The following is a 20,429-nucleotide window of genomic DNA, read 5'->3' on the forward strand; positions in this document are numbered from 1 at the left end:
TGAAGGATTCGTCTTAAGCTCCTCTTCCTCCTCTGGTGATGAGGGACCCCCTCAAAGACGCCCCCGTAGAGCAGCTGAGACCCCCCCCCAAATGATTGATCCCGTATGGACCCCACCACCAGACAATTTTGAGCCCCAGGTTCCTGAGTTTTTGGCCATCCCAGGAATCCAATTTGATTCAACAGGTCTCAGAGAAATTGACTTTTTCAAATTATTTTTCTCTGATGATTTTATAAATTTAATGGTGGACCAAAGTAATTTATATGCCCAGCAGTTTATTGCTCAAAACCCCACGTCATCATTTGCTAGGTGGACCCCTGTAGATGCAGTAGAGATGATGACGTTTTGGGGTCTGGTGTTACATATGGGCATAGTAAAAAAGCCAGAAATTAGGCAATATTGGAGTACAGATGTTCTGTACAGCACCCCACTTTACCGTATGGCCATGACTCGGACTCGTTTTGAGATAATCCTTAAATTTTTACATTACACCGATAATGCACAGTGCCCACCCAGAGATGATCCCACCTTTGACCGGCTATTCAAAGTCAGGCCGGTCATTGATCATTTCAGTGCCAAATTTGCAGAGATGTACATCCCTGAAAAATGTATTTGTATCGACGAGTCCCTTATACATTTTAAAGGAAGGGTTAAATTCCGCCAGTACCTTCCCAGTAAGAGGGCAAGGTATGGCATAAAAATGTATAAACTGTGTGAAAGCACCTCAGGGTACACCCACAGGTTTAGGGTATATGAAGGGAAGGATTCAAGAATTGAACCGCCAGAATGCCCCCCCTCCCTCGTAGGTGTTAGTGGAAAAATTGTCTGGGATTTAGTGCACCCCTTCCTGGATAAAGGTTATCACCTCTATGTGGATAACTTTTACACTAGCATCCCCCTGTTTAAGGCCCTTGGTTCAAGAGGTACAGCAGCTTGCGGTACTGTGCGCAAGAACCAAAGAGGCCTCCCAAAAACGCACATTGCCCAAGTACTGAGAAGGGGTGAAAGCAGGGGAATATGCACCGAAAATATGTTGTTGGTCAAATATAAGGACAAGAGGGATGTCCTTATACTGACAACAATTCATGGAGACAGTACCACCTCCGTCCCTGTACGAGGTACCAGTACCCACACCTCAAAACCTAATTGTATCCTAGATTACAATAAGTACATGGGCGGAGTGGATCTTTCAGATCAGGTACTGAAGCCGTACAGTCCCCTGCGGAAAACAAAAATCTGGTACAAGAAGCTGGCCGTGTATATCATCCAGATGGCCCTGTATAACGCTTACGTGCTATTCCATTCTACCAGCCAGAGGGGGACATTTATGCACTTTCAAGAGGAAGTCATAAAGGGCCTAATATTTGGGAACCAGCAGGCAGAGGGCCCCAGTACTTCTAGTACTGGCCCCCGTATTGTACCAGGGCAGCATTTTCCTAACAAAATCCCCTCCACTGCAAGAAAGGGCAGGACACAAAAAAGGTGCAAAGTTTGCTATAAAAAGGGAATAAGAAAGGATACTATTTTCGGTACTTGTTTCCTAGCACGGCCACAATCTGGAGTAATCGTGTCCCTTACTTAAGGGACACGATTACCCCCGATGGAACCGATTTCTTTTGAAATCAGGTCCATTTTGCCGGCTAGGATACAATATCGGGGGCATCGCGTCGGTCGGGACCATTAACATTGGTCCCGACGCGACCGACGCAATGCCCCCGATATTTCCATAGGCTTCAATGTTAAAAAATATTTTAACATTGAAATCTTGTCGGGAAAGTTAAAATATCGGGGGCATCGCGTCGGTCGGGACCATTAACATTGGTCCCGACGCGATGCGACGCGATGCCCCCGATTTTTGCATAGGCTTCAATGTTAAAATATTTTTTAACATTGAAATGGTGAAAAAATGTGAAAAAATGTGAAATGGGCCAATATGACCCATTTCACATTATAGATGTCCCCGTCGTCACCCCACGATAGACGCCAACCCGAAGCGTGGCGAGCGCAGCGAGCCCGCGAGGGGCGGCAGTACGCGTCCTCCGACCTTTTCATGCCCTACTATCCACTAGGGCGTGGAGTGAGAATATAATAGTGTGGCGAGCGCAGCGAGCCACCGAGCCCGAAGCGTGGCGAGCGGACGCGGATACCTTCACAGTTATACGCGTCCCCTTGCGGGCTTCACAGGTGTCCGTGGTGACGCGGACACCTGTGAAGCCCGCGAAGGGACGCGTTTACCTGTGAAGGTATCCGCGTCCCCTCGCGGGGCGCGCTGCGCTCGCCACGCTTCGGGCTCGGTGGCTCGCTGCGCTCGCCACACTATTCTATTCTCACTCCACGCCCTAGTGGATAGTAGGGCATGAAAAGGTCGGAGGACGCGTACCGCCGCCCCTCGCGGGCTCGCTGCGCTCGCCACGCTTCGGGTTGTCGTCTATCGTGGGCTGGAGTTTACGCGCTTACATTTGGGGGGGTTGGGAATTTTTTTCATTGAATCCAATGTAAAATTGGGTCCCAGGGACCCAATTTACATTGGATTCAATGAAAAAAATCGGGTCCAAAATCGGTCGGTCGCGTCGATCGCATCGCATGCGACCAAATCGCATGCGATGCGATCGACCCGATTTTTCCGACACGACCACCCCGATCTAAATCGGTGTGGCCGTGCTAGGAAACAAGTACCCTATTTTCCACTGTGAAACTTGCCCCGACAAACCCGGCCTATGTATAAAGGAGTGTTTTAAAATATACCACACATCTATGGATTATTAGGTTCATCATTTCACCGTGCTTCGGGGGTCTTGCTAATGCCATATAGCACCCACCATTCATTCCACCAGAATCTGAGCTGCAAAATCCAAAAAATCACTCCTTCCCTTCTGAGTCCTGCCATGCACCCAACTGGTATTTTTTGGTCACATACTCGGGAGAAATTGGGGCACAGATTTTGGGGTGCTTTGTCTCCTTCATTCCTTGTGAAAATGAAAAATTTGGAGCCAGAACTGCATTTTTGTGTAAAAAATGTAATTTTTCATTTGCACAGCCCAGTTGTATCAAAATTGGTGAAACCCCTGGGGGTTTGAAATGTACACTATACCCCTAGATGAATTCCCTGAGGGGTGTAGTTTGCAAAACGGGGTCACTTGTGGGGGGGTTCCACTTTATTGGTGCTTCGGGGGTCTTGCTAATGCGACATAGCACCCACCAACATTCCACCAGAATCTGTGCTGCAAAATCCAAATATCACTCCTTCCCTTCTGAGTCCTGCCATTTTTTGGTCACACATGAGGCATTGTCGTACTCGGGAGAAATTGGGGCACAGATTTTGGGGTGCTTTGTCTCCTTCATTCCTTGTGAAAATGACAAATTTGGAGCCAGAACTGCATTTTTGTGTAAAAAATGTAATTTTTCATTTGCACAGCCCAGTTGTATCAAAATTGGTGAAACCCCTGGGGGTTTGAAATGTACACTATACCCCTAGATGAATTCCCTGAGGGGTGTAGTTTGCAAAATGGGGTCACTTGTGGGGGGGTTCCACTGTATTGGTGCTTCGGGGTTCTTGCTAATGCGACATAGCACCCACCAACATTCCACCAGAATCTGAGCTGCAAAATCCAAAAATCACTCCTTCCCTTCTGAGTCCTGCCATGCACCCAAATGGTATTTTTTGGTCACATGTGAGGCATTGTCGTACTCGGGAGAAATTGGGGCACAGATTTTGGGGTGCTTTGTCTCCTTCATTCCTTGTGAAAATAACAAATTTGGAGCCAGAACTGCATTTTTGTGTAAAAAATGTAATTTTTCATTTGCACAGCCCAGTTGTATCAAAATTGGTGAAACCCCTGGGGGTTTGAAATGTACACTATACCCCTAGATGAATTCCCTGAGGGGTGTAGTTTGCAAAATGGGGTCACTTGTGGGGGGGTTCCACTGTATTGGTGCTTCGGGGGCAGTGTTCCCTCTAAGCTGTGCGCGTGTGCGCGCGCACACAACTCGCCGAGCCCGCGCACAGACATTACAACTGAGCGCACAAAGGTTAAAATCTTGTTTTAGTGTGCCACGAGTTTAATAAGGTTGAAAATCACTGCTATAGTCTATATGTGTGGTGTGTGAAGTCTGTAAACATTCAAATTGCTTTATTAACTCAACAGAACTCGAAACCTAGGCCTGTATACGTTATGTGACGCAGAAAAATTTACATTTCCTTCCAAAGTTGCACAGCCAATATCTTTTTCTGCACAAAGCCTTTGTAAAATTAGAGGGAACATTGTTCGGGGGTCTTGCTAATGCGACATAGCACCCACCAACATTCCACCAGAATCTGAGCTGCAAAATCCAAAAATCACTCCTTCCCTTCTGAGTCCTGCCATGCACCCAAATGGTATTTTTTGGTCACATGCGAGGCATTGTCGTACTCGGGAGAAATTGGAGCACAGATTTTGGGGTGCTTTGTCTCCTTCATTCCTTGTGAAAATGACAAATTTGGAGCCAGAACTGCATTTTTGTGTAAAAAATGTAATTTTTCATTTGCACAGCCCAGTTGTATCAAAATTGGTGAAACCCTTGGGGGTTTGAAATGTACACTATACCCCTAGATGAATTCCCTGAGGGGTGTAGTTTGCAAAATGGGGTCACTTGTGGGGGGGTTCCACTGTATTGGTGCTTCGGGGGTCTTGCTAATGCGACATAGCACCCACCAACATTCCACCAGAATCTGAGCTGCAAAATCCAAAAATCACTCCTTCCCTTCTGAGTCCTGCCATGCACCCAAATGGTATTTTTTGGTCACATGTGAGGCATTGCCGTACTCGGGAGAAATTGGGGCACAGATTTTGGGGTGCTTTATCTCCTTCATTCCTTGTGAAAATGAAAAATTTGGAGCCAGAACTACATTTTTGTATAAAAAAAATAATTTTTCATTTTCACTGCCCAGTTGTACCACAATTGGTGAAACCCCTGGGGGTTTGAAATGTACACTATACCCCTAGATGAATTCCCTGAGGGGTGTAGTTTGCAAAATGGGGTCACTTGTGGGGGGGTTCCTAACTTTTAGCATCTTATGGTGCCTAGAAACCTACATGGTGCCTAAAAAATAATCTCATAAAAAGGAGGCTCCAAAATCAAGTAGGTGCTCCTTCTATTATGAAGCCTGTGGTTTGGTCAACGTGCACACTAGGGCCACATATAGGATATTTATGAAAACAAAAGAATTGGGGGAATCAATTTTTAGTCACATTTCTCTAGTAAAATCTACTGTGTTCCTTAGAAAAATGTATTAAAATTGCAAATCTGCAAAAAAAATGAAATTTTGAAATTTCACCTACACTTTGTTTTAATTCCTGTGAAACACCTAAAGGGTTAACAAACTTCAAAAATGCTGTTTTGAATACTGTGAGGGGTGCAGTTTTTGAAATGGCATCATTTATGGGGGTGTCTCACATACAAGTCCCTCAAAGTCACATCAGAACTGAACTGGTCCCTAAAAAAATCAGTGTTTGAAATTTTCTTGAAAATTTGAGAATTTGCTATTCATATTTTAAGCCTCCTAGTGTCCAAAAAAATTAAAAGGATGTTGAAATAATGATGGAAACATAAAGTAGACATATGGTCTATGTTAGTTATTAACTATTTTGAGTGGTATGATTATTTGTCTCACAAGCAGAAAATTTAACATTTTGAAAATTGCTAAATTTTCCATTTTTTTACGACATTTTGGTATTTTTCACAAAAAAACACAGACTGTATCGACCCAAATTTACCACTAACTTGAAGTACAATGTGTCACGAGAAAACAATCTCAAAATCACTGGGATAAGTAAAAGCAAAAAAAAATTATCCCCACTTAAGTGATACCTGTCAGATTTGAAAAAAAGGGCTCTGTCAGGAAGGCAAAAACAGGCTGCGGCGGGAAGGGGTTAAAAGCTAGAGGAAGCAGCAGCCATTTTAGGAAATACATTGACTACAATCTAATGAAGGCAAGCTCTTACAGCGGTACCAGGAAGTTCCGGAAACCCAGGCCCAGTACCGCTTACCAGCATGGAAGGCTCAGGCTCAGAGGATAAAGTCAGTCAGATGCTGCAGCTAGAGAGGTGGCAGTGGCAATATGAAACCCCCGACAACAAGCAGGAAGTATGGCATAATTCTATGGGACATTACTGGGTGCGTCGTAACAATATGGTGCAAGGGGAATTTCTGTGTGGGGGGCATAATATGATTTAAGGGGCACTATTGTGTCAATGTAAGGTAGCTTTTTTCTGCAAGTCACAGCCATTGCAAGGCCACACCCATTCAGTGCGTCCACACCCCATTATATTTTCTATGTTTATGGGCCATATTTTTTAGAATATGTACCTGGTACTAAATTGCCAAAATCGTGAACACTCTGTCTCTGACACTTGGCAGCCTGCCAGAGGCTCTGTTTACCTGTGCACGTGCCGCTCTAGCTCTGTCTGACTGTGCTCGTGCCGCTCTAGCTGTAAGCTACGTATTGTAAGCTTACGTTATCAGTGTAGCGCTGGGCAGCAGCAGCGCATGCTGCCCAGGCGCTGACAGGTCACTGTGGTTCTTGTAGTTCCACAATGAAATAGGCAGTCCTGCGCACCGCTGACAACTGGGGCATGTAAAAGTGGACACCCCGGGCACACCGCTGACGTGCCGGGGCTTCTAAACTACACACCCCGGCACACCGCTATCAAAGGGGGAGTCCCCCATGCAGACGCTAAATTTAGACGCAAAAGCATCTGAAACCCAGAATATCTGCAAGCCGCTATGAAGGGGGAGTCAGGATTCAGACGATAAAGCGTCTGAAACCTGACTACCTGCTAGACGCTATGAAGGGGTCGTGTCCCCATGCAGACGCTAAAACTTAGACGCTTTAGCGTCTGAAACCCGGACTACCTGCTAGCCGCTAAGAAGCCGGGGTTTCTGGACTGTCATGGCCTGTTTCCAAAAGTGCCAGCTGCTCCCGGCCCTCCCCGTAAATTCCTCTGCATGTTAATCCGACAGTGTCATTTGGAAGCGCAGAACACACCATCGCACCATTAGACACTAAGAACATTGTACAAAGCGGACTCATTTAAAGTTAGACCTGATGTCTTCTTAATCTTGTAACTACACATCGCACCTCGGACCTGGGTTATTGCCGGGTTGATGACGTATGGAACGGGGACAAGGTAAGGTATTAAAGCACCACAGCTTATAACCTGGGTCAAACAACCCTGCAATTCGACCTGGGTTATAAGAAGGGTTAATCCTGTGTTGCGCTTTATATAAGGGTAACCTGGGCTTAGCGATGTGAAAGGGGTATAATAGTCATAACATTATTTATCATTAAATCGATTATGATAATGAAATAGAACTACAGGTGGAGCCGCTCCTGTCGCACCGATTGCCAGTGCCGGCGGATGGTGCACACACACAGCAAATGATTGTGCTCTCCATTCTGGACAATAGATGTGAGAGCGCGTGAGATGCTCACGCATCCACATTCGCTGGTGCGCCAGCCGCCAGATACCAGCGGCTGGTGCACTGGCGAAAATGCAGAGAGCGGCTCCATCTGTAGTACAGTATGCAGGATATCAAAATCCTATTTAAACTTTTCCTGATACGGACATTTCATACTTGCTCAAACTTCCAGGTTCACAGAGCTGTCCTGAGATGCCAGAATATTTTTCAGGTATCTAAGAAGCTACTGAAAATGCAAATGAAATGGTGACACTGGGTATTCAGCAGATGGACAGTACAATGGGGGCACTTAGCAAAAATCTTCTCCTATGCATATAACACAAAGAAAAAGTTTCAAAAGCTCTCTTGTTTTTTATACCTTTGAAATTGCTGCATTCAAATCTATGCAAGAAATACTACGAGTGACTTCCGCTGAGAGAAAGTGGATTACAGACTAGAAAGCTTTTAAAAAATATACAATATTCTTTCCCTATTATCTTTCATTTTAAAATACTTTCAAGGGCCCTGTAATTGCTGCATTTTCTCGGCTATAATCTGAACCAGTATTTTCCTCTATTTTCCTAAGTTTTATGTCAGCAGCTATTTCCACAATTTTAGTCTCAAAGTAGATTCCAGCGTAAAATCTGCTACAGAGAACTTTTAACACATATCCTTTCTCTGTGTAAGGTGCATCGGAAAAAAGGGGGAGAAAAAACACAAGTCAGAGAAAAAGATATCACAATTCTCATTTCACACTTCATAGATATCTAAAGAACTACTGCATCAAAGGCTGTGGTTACGTTACCAGTTCTATACTGTACCTCAGGCAATAATCTTGACCATAGATGAAAATTAGAGTCATTTATTTACTTCCCCTCAGAAACCCGCTGTAAAGCTTTGTCAAGTGTCACTGACCACTGTGTGTTTAATATATCCTAGACCTACAGACATGCTCGCAGTTTAGGAGATGAAAGCTGTGTGTTGCTGGTGTTCTAAAACTGCCCAGCGGAACATTAGTAGAAAATAAAGGACTATCACAAGCTTCAGAAATAACAGTAAGGCCTCTGGCTCAGATTTTGTCAACCAATCCCACATTGGCCTAAATTATGCAATTCTTTCAATGGCCATAAATCGCAGACTGTCTTCACATGTCTGTTCAAACGTTCACCTCTTGGTTATTGCATCAGATATGGTTGAAGGCATATGCCTTAGCCAGCAGCACAACATGTTCTGTTACTGTCATCAGGCAGAAGCTGGCAGACGTGTACAACTACATAGACTTTGATTCTATATTTTACAAAATAGACTAAAACACATTTTGGAAAGTCTATTTTTTTTTTCAAAGAGCATATTACTAAATGATAATATTATCTACGATAATACAAATAGGCGATTGTTCATAAAAGATATAGTGTGGGATGTACTATATCTTTTTTGGGGGCAGTACGGATGGTGTAATGGTTAGCATTACTGCCTCACACCACTGAGGTCAAGGGTTCGATTCCCACCATGGCTCTAATTGTGCGGAGTTTGTATATTCTCCCCGTACTTGCGTGGGTTTCCTCCGGGTACTCCGGTTTCCTCCCACAATCCAAAAATATACTGGTAGGTTAATTGGCTCCCAACAAAAATTAACCCTATAATGTCTGTGTGTGCGTGAGCATGTGGTAGGGAATATAGATTGTAAGCTCCACTGGGGCAGGGACTGATGTGAATGTTCAACTATACTCTGTAAAGCGCTGCGGAATATGTATGCACTATATAAGAAACTATTAATAAATAAATAATAATTAAATAATACTAAGGGTAAAATGTAGTCATTGCGGTTTTCAGAAGCTTGCTGCAATCCCCATATGTATAAAAGAAAACTTTCGATTGCTGGTACCCTATAGGCAATGTGATGTATACAGTAGATGGCTTAACCTATAAAAGCCTATAGGCTCCATTTTGCACCAAGGAATTTGAAGGTGCTAGATGAGGGCAGTGCATGCGAGGAAGTCCTCATATTGTAAAGGAACTCTCTAAGTGGAAGAGCTGTCCTTCATGTTTATATTTAGAATTATTTATGTATACCTTGTTAATAAACTTTCTATGGAAGCAATAAGCCCCATCTACTGCCAATGAGTTCCAGCAGGCAAGGTTTGGCAGTGTTTGGAGTGGCAGTTGGCGTGTCTCCCCTATTTGAATTTTGGACTATGCTGCCGACCCCCTCTGCAACTGCCACTGGCAAGGAAGTCCGGGAACATAGAGTATTGTCCCCCTTGGAAGGGTAGTGTCTATATCCCCTTCAGGTAATGTATCCTCTGATGTCATCAGACTAGGTAATCCATGCGGCCTATTCATCATCCATTATGAGCTATTTACACAAGTGGAAATGCTAGCTTCTACATGTTACAGTATGTTCAATGGGACAATTCATTGTTCGGGACCCAACAGAGCCAACTTGTACTCACTAAACTCCAAAAACTGGAAGCCTCTGGAGTTTGCTTGCAAAAACCAATAACATCTTCAGGACAAAACTGGGGCACCGGGTGACTGTACACACTGCAAGGTGCATACCAGAAGTGTCCTTTGAATTCTACGGGCAGCACTAAATCAGTTTTTGTAATACTAATAGTTTTGGATCACCCTACATTTAGGACCTTATTCAGATCTAATTGCAGTACACATTTGTTCTCAAAATGGGCATAACCATGTGTACTGCAGGTGGGGCAGATGTAACATGTTCAGATAGAATTAAATTTGGCTGGGGTGTGTTGAAACTGAAATTTAAATTGCAGTGTAAAACTAGTGCAGGCAGTATTTACCCTGCACAGAAACCAAATCTCACACAAATCCAACTCTCTATACGTGTTACATCTGCCCCACCTGCAGTGCACATGGTTTTTCCCATTTTGAGAACACATTTGTACTGCGATCAGATCTGAATAAGGGCCTTAGTCTGGGTTCAGGTTGCTCCTCCCTATATCTCCGCCCCGATTTCCCTCAATTATTATATGATAAAGAAGCTTTGTAATGCAAGCACACACACTGACTATTGACTTCATTAATATGCTTTTATTTTGTCACAATGACCACAGTCCAGTAACCATTGCAGAGTCAATGTTCACAGTCCTGTCACTCAGGGCCTTATTTTGGTTCATTCTTTCTGTCAAAATCCTTCTTAGATGGACAAAACCATGTGCACTGCAGGGGGGGGGGGGGGCAGATGTAACATGTGCAGAGAGAATTAGATTTGGGTGAGTAATTTTGTTTCTGTGCAGGGTAAATACTGACTGCTTTATTTTTACACTGCAATATAGATCTCACTTTGAAGTAAAACCCCACCCAAATCTAATTTTCTCTGCACATGTTACATCTACCCCACCTGCAGTGCACATGGTTTTGCCCATCTAAGAAGGATTTTGTCAGAAAGAATGAACCAAAATAAGGCCCTCACTAACAGAGACCTCCTCTATAGTCACCAGACAGCTTTTCCAGTGTCAGTCATACAGACAAATGTCCTAAACAGACCATATATACCCTAGACTCCTCTTCCTCATCCCAGACTGACAAGCAAATGACAGGTAAAACTCCCACCTTGCCTTTCTCAGTAGGCACTCTACCCATCAGTGACCTTATTAGCGTGCTGTCATTCCACTTATTGACATGTCTACTGGATACATGTCAGGGCTATCAGTCCTGCTATGGATCAGCATTGTTGGCTTATAGTGACATTATGCGCTTCTCATAGAGTAACTTCACTAACCAACGTCAACTAATTCCCCCAATAGCCACCAGCAGTGCTGGTCCACGGTTGCAAATTAATAACAGTACAGATGGGGGCATCACCTAGGAGCACCCACACATAGGTACATCTCCAGCATGCATGCACTGTTGTATGTTTTGAGCTGGTGTTTCTGTGTAGCATGATATGAATCCCTATTTATACTGTATCTTTCAACACACCCTGTACGTTACCTTGTAATTTGTTTTTTTTTGTTTGCTATGTACGGCGCTGCGGACACTTTGCGGCGCCTTATAAATAAAAGTACTACTACTACTACTACTATGAACTGTGGACAAAGCTGTATGTTTAACCCATTTGGTGTGCTGGAACTATATACAGATTATACTTTTTAATAATACTGCCATTCCTGCTGGACCAAACCATGTTTGTGTCCTAGGGAGGCAGCTGATGTGACAGATTGTGTGGAACCAACGGACATAATCATATCAAAGGCTGAGATGTGACAATGTTGTATTAGGCACACATGTGACAAGATGGTGTGAGTGTCATGTCATATTTGTTTCATGCCTAAAAGAATGCTGTTAATGAGCAGAGTTCCCTGTCCTGCCTACATAACTGTTGGCAGTGTGAGATACAGGATTGTCTGGGATGTGCCATCTTGATGTTTGGGAACACAAATCACTATACAGTATGTTATGCCAATCAATCAGTATCGACCGTATCACACAGTGCTAAGAATGAAAATTGTGGATCCATTTGTGCTAAATTAATTTCCCCGCTGTCTTCCAGGACAGAGAGCCTAGGCCTCTCTATAAATGGCATATCAAAGGGGAGGGCAGTTACAGTATGTTTTATAATCTGGATACAAAAAAAAAATGTAATCTCGGTTCCCAATGCAATAAAGGTCAATGGGCTTTAACTACAAACTGTACTGTAGCTTGGGCTGGCACTGTTTACCAACCGACTCTCTCAGTTCACTGCATTCAACTCTAGCACTTGCATCACTTCATTTTCCCAAATATTCAAGAGGGACAAATATATTCTTTTAATAGGATAGAGGTTTCTCATATCACTCTTCAAGTACTATACAACCAAAAGATCATGTTTTCAGCATTTCCTGCTCTGCAAAGAGTGGCATAATTGCCAACCCAATCAAAAAGCTTAATTCACCTGTTGGGGTTAAAAAGCAAAAAGCAAATAACATGACCTGTCGGGGTTACTTAAGGACAGCGACTGATAAAATATTCTGAAGAATCCTATCATTTAAAGCATAATCTTATTTACAGACCTAAATTGCTTCTCTGAGATTAATTTAATAAAGCATGTTTTTAAAACCTGACTTGTTTAGGTTAACCGAGGACTGATTGGAATCTTCTGCTTTTTTTTGCTTTATTCATGTTAACTACTGAAATGTCAATGAAACAACACCTGAGGCCACATATTATGGCTTGTCCTCAAATTTTATTAAAATTGCTCTTCTGTCAAAGTTTAATTAAAATATAAATCTTATTTAAACATAGGAGATATATTTATGCTTATTGTAAAGCCTCTTACATACTAGGCGACAGGCTTAATGATATTAGCGGTAAGCCCTGGCAAATTTTGTCATGTGTACACACTGAGAGAGATTGGTAAATGATCAGGGACGTCATCCGAACCCCCCCCCCCTCCCGCGGTGCAGCACAGACAATTTGGGGGGCGTGGGATCTTTTACGATATTGAGCATACACACTAAGAGGCCTGTTTCTTAAAAAAATGTTCTAACTAAAATAATGTGAAAAGGGGTGTTTTCGCACCCTTTCACTAAATTGTAGTTTCATCTCAACGTTCTAAAGACAAAGTGGAGAATTCAATTTGGGTCCGGCGCTTTCAGATTAAACCTGGGTCGCCCATTATACAAAGGGCAACCTGGGTTTAACTCTTCTTAAAACACGGGTCTAATTCCCGGGTTGGTCAATTTGGGTTATCAGTTTGATGCTTTCACACCGTACAGTGACACGTCACCAACCTGGCAACCTTAGGTTATGAGCTTGATGTTTTCACACCGCACGTCAACCCATGTCGACATGTCACCAACCTGGCAATAACCTGGCGCGGTGTAAAAGTTCAGTGTTTGTGTTTTATTATCCAGTCTTGTTTTATTTTTGTTTTGTTCCCAACTGTAACAGAATAATCTGGCATTATATAAAAAGGCCTAACCTGTTGAAATGAAAAGAAATGGCTACAAACCATATTAATCCTTGGGTGTGGATTACAACTAGAAATTGGGAATTTGGAAGCTCCTTCGCCCTACAAACCCAATCTACAGTACTAACACATAATATGCAGTGACGTGTGGGCAGGAGACCCAGGTGAGGCAGAGCCTCTCCTGTCATACTCCAGTATAGTCCAGAGTTAAAAAAAAATAAAAAATACAACGAAGATATTATAAATATCTTCTTTTGTTTTATTTTAACCACCAAATTCTTGAGCACTACTAAGCAAATACCAATATATTGTTTCATACCTCCCAACATTCTCACATAAGAAGTCAGGACTCGCTCCTGGCCCCGCCGTGCACATTCCTGAAAATGGGCATACAGAAGCTTCAGAAAATGGGGCATGACTGTTCCATTAAAATCAGGACAGTTGGGAGGTATGTTGTTGTACTAGAGCCACTGGTCTCTGACAACACACTGTGACTTTTAAATGGTCTTCCATTACTTAGATAATACATACCTTCTCATTCATTAGAAGCACTTTCATTTATCTTATCAAATTAAATACACAGTTAAGGATTAAGGAAGGTGGGGGTCAAAGACTCCAACAATTGCTATTCTAAGATGATTTATGTGCCTGAAAAGCAAACTTTGGTAACATTTAAACATATAATTCATCTACTCATGTGATGGTATAAGACATGTCTCAGCAGACTGAGCCAGCTTACTGGATGAATTCCGACTGTCTACAGTGATCCCTGCATGGCTGATCCTGTCCTCACTAATTGCCCTAATACACATCAGTAATTCATACATTCTCTTCTCTCCCTCATTCTCCTGAGGGAAGTGAGATTTCTGTCAGTTTCTGCCTCTTATTGAAGCCAAAAGGCAAATTTTAAACTAGCAATTTGTTTCAGTAACAGTTCCTGCTCAATACAGTGAAAACACCAGGCGCAGATTGTAGAAAATGGCTTGTCTTATACGGCTGATTTTGCATTGACAAAAAAAATGGACTTTAATGAATAGTCCTATAATCTTTACCTTCACGGTCAGTGCTACATTTGCACGGAAACGAACAGTTATTATAATTATATCTGTGTGCATCTGCTTGTAAAACTACAATACAATAAATGTATTATACTTTCAGACTCTGCATAATGACAAAGATGTGCTATAGAACAAAGCAGAGCCACGAAGTGTTTTCTGCCCCAGAAAATGTAATGCATTTATAATACTTGCCTTGAATTTTTATGCACTTTACATTACAATGATTCTTTTTTCTCTCTCTATTTTCCCTCTCTGTTTTAGCCCAGCTGCTACTGCAGTGATATCGCTAGCATTTGGACGCTATATCCTCGAGCCCTTCTTTATACAATGTGAAATACCAGACCTGGCTATCAAGTTGGTCACAGCTGTTGGAATAAGTAAGCATTACATATTAATACTGTATATGACTTTTATTTTGATAAATCAACAAAAATGTGCCATTATTTACATGTGATAAATCGTATACAATTTACCATATGTAAAACACCTGCATGTAAAACCTGCAGGTGGAGGGAAGGGGGAAGGGGGGGGGATTGAGACCCAGGAGCTGGGCTGCAAGAGAGGCGGCGGGGTTGAGCTAGGAGTCGGGCAAAAGAGACGCAAATGGGCGGTGCGGGAGCCAGGTGCCGTGCGACGCTGCATTAAAAAAACAACAACATACAAATGAATGAGAGAGCTCTCAGCCAATCAGTGGCTTTTTATTCATTTGTATGTATTTTTTTTAAAGTGCGCTGCTGCCCGGCTTCCCCTGCCCACCTCTCTGGTCCCCTCGGCCGTCGCCTCTATTCATCCCCCAGATGCTCTGTGCCCCCCCATGCCTGGCACAGGCTGCACATAAGAGGGGGTGCTATGGGTACAACTGTCCCAGGCCCTGCCACACTGGCCTAATATTTACCTTACTGGACCTCCCGTTTTACCTTATAATTAATGGTGGTATCCATGGATGTCTTTCTCCACTAAAAATTGTCTAACGAACCCTTTCTTAAATATATTAATTGGGTACTGCTTTCCTAGCACGGCGTCCATGATCTAGATTGTATGTGTGGGGCTGATATCTTAAGCATCTCATGCATCTTATGTGTTTGTGTGGCATAAGATGCATGAGATGATGCAATCGATGAGATTTTTACATTGGAATCAATGTAAAAAGGCCCCAAAACCCCAATTTTGGGGTGAAATGGCCCCCCCATTGTTAACGCCACCCCACTATTGACGCCAACCCGAAGCGTGGCGAGCGCAGTGAGCCCGCGAGGGGCGACGGTACGCGTCCTCCGACCTTTTCATACCCCCAGTATCCACGTCGGCGTGGAGTTGACTTTATATAGTGTGGCGAGTGCAGCGAGCCACCGAGCCCGAAGCATGGCGAGAGCAGCGAGCCCGTGCGGGGCGGCGGTACGCGTCCTCTGACCTTTTCTTACCCCCACAATCCACGTCGGCGTGGAGTTGACTTTATATAGTGTGGCAAGTGCAGCGAGCCACCGAGCCCGAAGCGTGGCGAGCACAGCGAGCACAGCGAGGGGACACGGAATACATGTAAAGTAGTCTGTGTCCCCTCGCTGGGCTCGCTGCGCTCGCCACACTATATAGAATCAACTCCACGCCGAAGAGGATAGTGGGGGTATGAAAAGGTCGGAGGACGTGTACCGCCGCCCCTCGCGGGCTCACTGCGCTCGCCACACGTCGGGTTGGCATTGATAGTGCTGGTGGCATTAACAATGGTTATTGGGGGCTAACGATTTTTTATCTCATGGATCTCATGGATCTCATGCATCTTATGGATACATAAGATTATTATTATTATTATAATTTTATTTATAAGGCGCCACAAGTGTTTCGCAGCGCCGTACAAAGGAACAATACAGGGAGACAAAACTTGGCATAACATTGAATAAAAATACAGTACAAATAAAGAGCACCACAGTTCAATACACATTACAGCTTAAATGTAAGTAGTGAGGACCCAATCAACATACAACTAGAGGCTTGAGGCCAATGATGGAGATGAGTATGAAGATGGTCACTGAGTGTTGGAGTATAGGAGAGCTGTGAGTGAAATGTGAAGAGAAGTGGGCTTTGACAACAGGAGGGAAGAGGGCCCTACTCGGAGGAGCTTACAATCTAGTACAGCGGTGGCCAACCCGCGGCTCGCGAGCCGCATGCGGCTCGCCTATCACCGAGCTGCGGCTCCCGAGAACACTCCCCTGTCATTATAATGTGGCTGCTTACTGATACCACAAAGAGTGGGCAAGCGCGTCCCCTGCAGCGGGACGCGCTTGACCAGAAGTTTGTGTGTCCATGTATTATGCGGTCGGCACTGCCTAGTGCACCCCTCCCCCGTGGTGCACTTCCGTACTCTGCGTTCCACAGCCCGGAGGCAGCGTGCGTGCCATCTGTCCAGGGCTGTCAGGAATTGTGCGGCTAGCATTGTTTGCGGAGGCCGGAGGGGAGCAGAGTACAGGAGGGCAGCAGGGGAGAGGACGGGAATGGAGTGCAGGCGAGGAGGGGAACGCAGTTGGCGGGGGCAGGCAGGTGCGCCTGAGGAGATCACGTCTGGCGATCGCTGTACCCAAGGGTCCCAGCCAGGGAGAGATATCTTCATTATGGCTCACTCAGAACAAGCACCCACCTTCCACCCTGGTGATCATGTGGGACCAGCTGCGTGAAAGGATAAGAGCCCATCAGTATCTGCCTGGGAACTTATCTACAGTATGTATGTGTACAGTATATGCTGGTAATCTGTGTGTGTTGTATATCATGTTCTATGTAAGTGTATCTTCATGCTTCCTAGGCTGATTTTCTGTTCCCATCTATCCCCTGTTTCCATCTATGCCCCCATATGATCCTCTGCCCGTCTATGCCGCCACCCTCTGTCTATGCCCCCTCCCCCCCACCCTCTGTCTATGCTACCTCCCCCCCACCCTCTGTCTATGCCCCCTCTGCTTCCCACTCGCCATCTATGCACCCGCCCTCCCATTTGCCGCCTATTTGTCCCCCTTTCCCTCACCTGTCCTGTGTATGCCCCCATATAATTCTAGGTCTCTTTCTCCTCACTCTCTTCCTCTCTCCCACTCTGCCCCTGACACCATCTCTTGCTTTCTAACACTCTCTCACACTCTCCCTCTCGCTGACCCCCTCTTTCTCTTACTGAAACTTTCTTGTTTCCCCCCTTTCTCTCACTAAATCCTGCTCATACCCCTCTCTTTCTATCTTGATCCTCCATACCACCTCATATTGGGTTGCATAGATAGATAGCATATTTGACAGGGCAGCTCAAATGCAGGTAGCGCAGGTCATTTAAAAATGGGGCGTGGCCTTGAGGGAGATAGTCCACCCCCATTTTTGCATAGTATTGGCTCTTTGTCTTACCCTAAAAAAATTTTTGGCTCATTGCCTCTGATTGGTTGGCCACCCCTGATCTAGTAGATCCATGAGATTAAAAAATCGGGTCCATCGCGTTGATTGTATGCCTTAAGTACCTTAAACTTAAGGCATACAATCAATGAGACGGGCGCCGTGCTAGGAAAGCAGTACCATTAATTGAATCAACCCTTTCATTTCCTTTCTTCACACTATTCAGTTTTATTTGAGGTTTTATAATACTTTGATTGAGTTCTCCTGTCTGCATTTTGGTACTGCATTTTCTGTATTATTATTTCTGTAATGAACCCCACCGCATGTATAAAATATTTGTAATGCTAATTGTCATGACAACAAATGGAATACATGCCTAATATATGATCTCATTAAGATAACGGGTCATAGGTCACTACACACAAATGTATAATTAAGAGGAAATGAAATGTTTGTAAAGGAAAGGAATATTTAATCTTGCATTTAGAATAGAATGGCAATAAATGATTTGGTAAACTTAAATGCAAGTGCTTTCAGAATGTTGAATACAGACAGAGTTGTTTTATTATTATTATTATTATTATTATTATTATTATTATTAGCTAAAACTTTATTTTTATAGTATTTTTTGCTTTTTTTTTCTCTTAAGCCATTATAGTAAACAAAATCCAAATTAACAGACTGACCACCTGTTGCAAGAAAATAGGAACACATGGGCATTAGTAATTAAATGGTGGCTGAAATGCCAGACTAAGTTTTTGAGCTTAATTAATTTATTCATACTTCTTCCTAAAAAAATGAGGAAACCGGAGCATAGCAGATGTTCAAAAACATCAAGGTCACTGAGATCACAGGAGCGTGAGAAGAAAACCTCACAGGCATAGCTGCACTGCTTGTAATTTCATGATAAAGTGAGAACTCAGAAGTGTGTAGTAATTCAGGCTTGGTGCTGGTAATTATGCACAAACATATTGCCAAGAGGGGTGGAACTGTCATGCCATAATATAGTGCACTTAGGTGGCTATGAGGAACCATACCCAGACACTAACTGGATGTGGATGGAAAGATTATAGATATTATAAACAGGATGAGCTCAATAACTTCCTCTGTATATTGCATCAGTCTTTGTATTATTACTTGGAAGAAGTATGACTCACATTAATATAATTTCTGTCAATAAGCTCATTGCGTCCGTGTATGAGTATGTGTAGGTGCAACACTTTAGCAGTTCCCGGTATCTACGTTCAGTAAATAATGACTGCACCTTTTCCAAATGGAACTGTGTGTACTTCACTTCTGCAGAAGCAAAATAGGGAATCTGAAACTGTTTTGTAGGAGCATCTTTTTTCTAACTTTTGCTACTCTACACTTCCCCTGCCTTCCGCTGCTCTGCAGTGAATAGATGCTGTGCACATGCGCAAAGCGTTTAGTCCTGGAGACTGAGGGAGTGTGGCCAGCAGCTTTCAGAGTGCTGGCCATGCCTCCCTGCAGTGAATTTGGTGTGGCCATATTATCACGGCCATTTAAGCCTCACCCCATTTTTTTTTTATGCCATGCCCGTTTTTCAGGAGACCCGAGCCTCGCCACCCAAAAGTTTTGAGGTATGTTTTAACTGTCATTTCCACTGTAATCAGGACAGTTGGGAGCAGGGGCATTTTAAGAGAGGAGGCACATTTGTAGCACGTTAAAGTGCACCCGGCTCATACTACTTCTCCCGACAGGTGCAAACACGGCTTATAGCGCTGCTGCTGGAGCACTCCCCGCGTGCCGGGGTCCCACGGCTTCCCCTGGGACTCATTCATTGGAGGGAGCCCGGCTCACATCAATGCTGGCTGCTGCAGCTCCCCCGCCTGGCGCAAACACGGAGAGCGCCCTGCTTACAGCACTGCTGCTGCTGGAGCTGTCTGGGTCCCAGTAATGCCGCTGCTGGAACCCCTGTGCCGGGCGTGCAAGAAGGGTGCACCCAACTGACTCTCATCCTCCCTGCCCCTGGAGATCTGCCAGCCATCACTGCAGGAGCCCTGGTAGGTCTCTGTTCTGACCCTTCACAACCCCCTTGTCCCTGTTCCTCCCCCCCCCGGTCCCTGTGTCCCCCCCGCCCCAGTCCCAGTCCCTGCGTCTACCCAGCCCCTGCACCCCCCTGCCTCCCCACAGTCCCTGTGTCCCCCAAATTATATGTAAAGTTTGGCTCAATCTGTGTGGCAAAAACGTACATTTAAAAAAAAATCCATATAGCATATACATTTTATGTCAATCCAGGTGGCATGATGTGAATTTGGGCGCAATCAGGGTGGCATGATGTGATTTTGTGCTCAATCTGGGTGGCATGATGTGAATTTTAGCCCGGTCCCGGGTGGCAGGATGTGAATTTTGGCTCCGTCCGGTTGGCATGATGTAAATTTTGGCTCCATCTGGATGGCATGATATCAATTTTGGCTCCGTCTTGGTGACATGATGTGAATATGGACGCAATTCGGGTGGCCTGACGTGATTTTGTGCTCAATCTGGGTGGCATGATGCGAATTTGGGCTCAACCTGGGTGTCATTTTAGCCCGGTCCGGGTGGCATGAGGTGAATTTTGGCTCAGTTTGGGTGGCATGATTTTTGCTCTTTCATTATGGCATAAATGTGCCCATACACAGAGTAATCCTGTTTTGCGAGACAAT

At 44.2% G+C, this 20,429-nt stretch overlaps 1 protein-coding gene across 3 annotated transcripts in view; it reads left to right on the forward strand.

Moving 5' to 3' along the window:
• Positions 1-20,429, forward strand: part of SLC7A11 (solute carrier family 7 member 11) — a 248,006-nt gene that overhangs the window by 63,043 nt on the left and 164,534 nt on the right. For all 3 annotated transcript variants that reach the window (XM_083173680.1, XM_083173663.1, XM_083173671.1), the window contains one exon: positions 14,674-14,789. In XM_083173680.1, coding sequence (XP_083029806.1) covers positions 14,674-14,789 — 116 coding nt within the window. The remainder of the gene's footprint in view (positions 1-14,673; positions 14,790-20,429) is intronic.

This window comes from Crinia signifera, chromosome 1 (genome assembly GCF_055691185.1).
Source record: "Crinia signifera chromosome 1, ASM5569118v1, whole genome shotgun sequence".
In the NCBI taxonomy this organism is placed as follows: domain Eukaryota; kingdom Metazoa; phylum Chordata; class Amphibia; order Anura; family Myobatrachidae; genus Crinia; species Crinia signifera.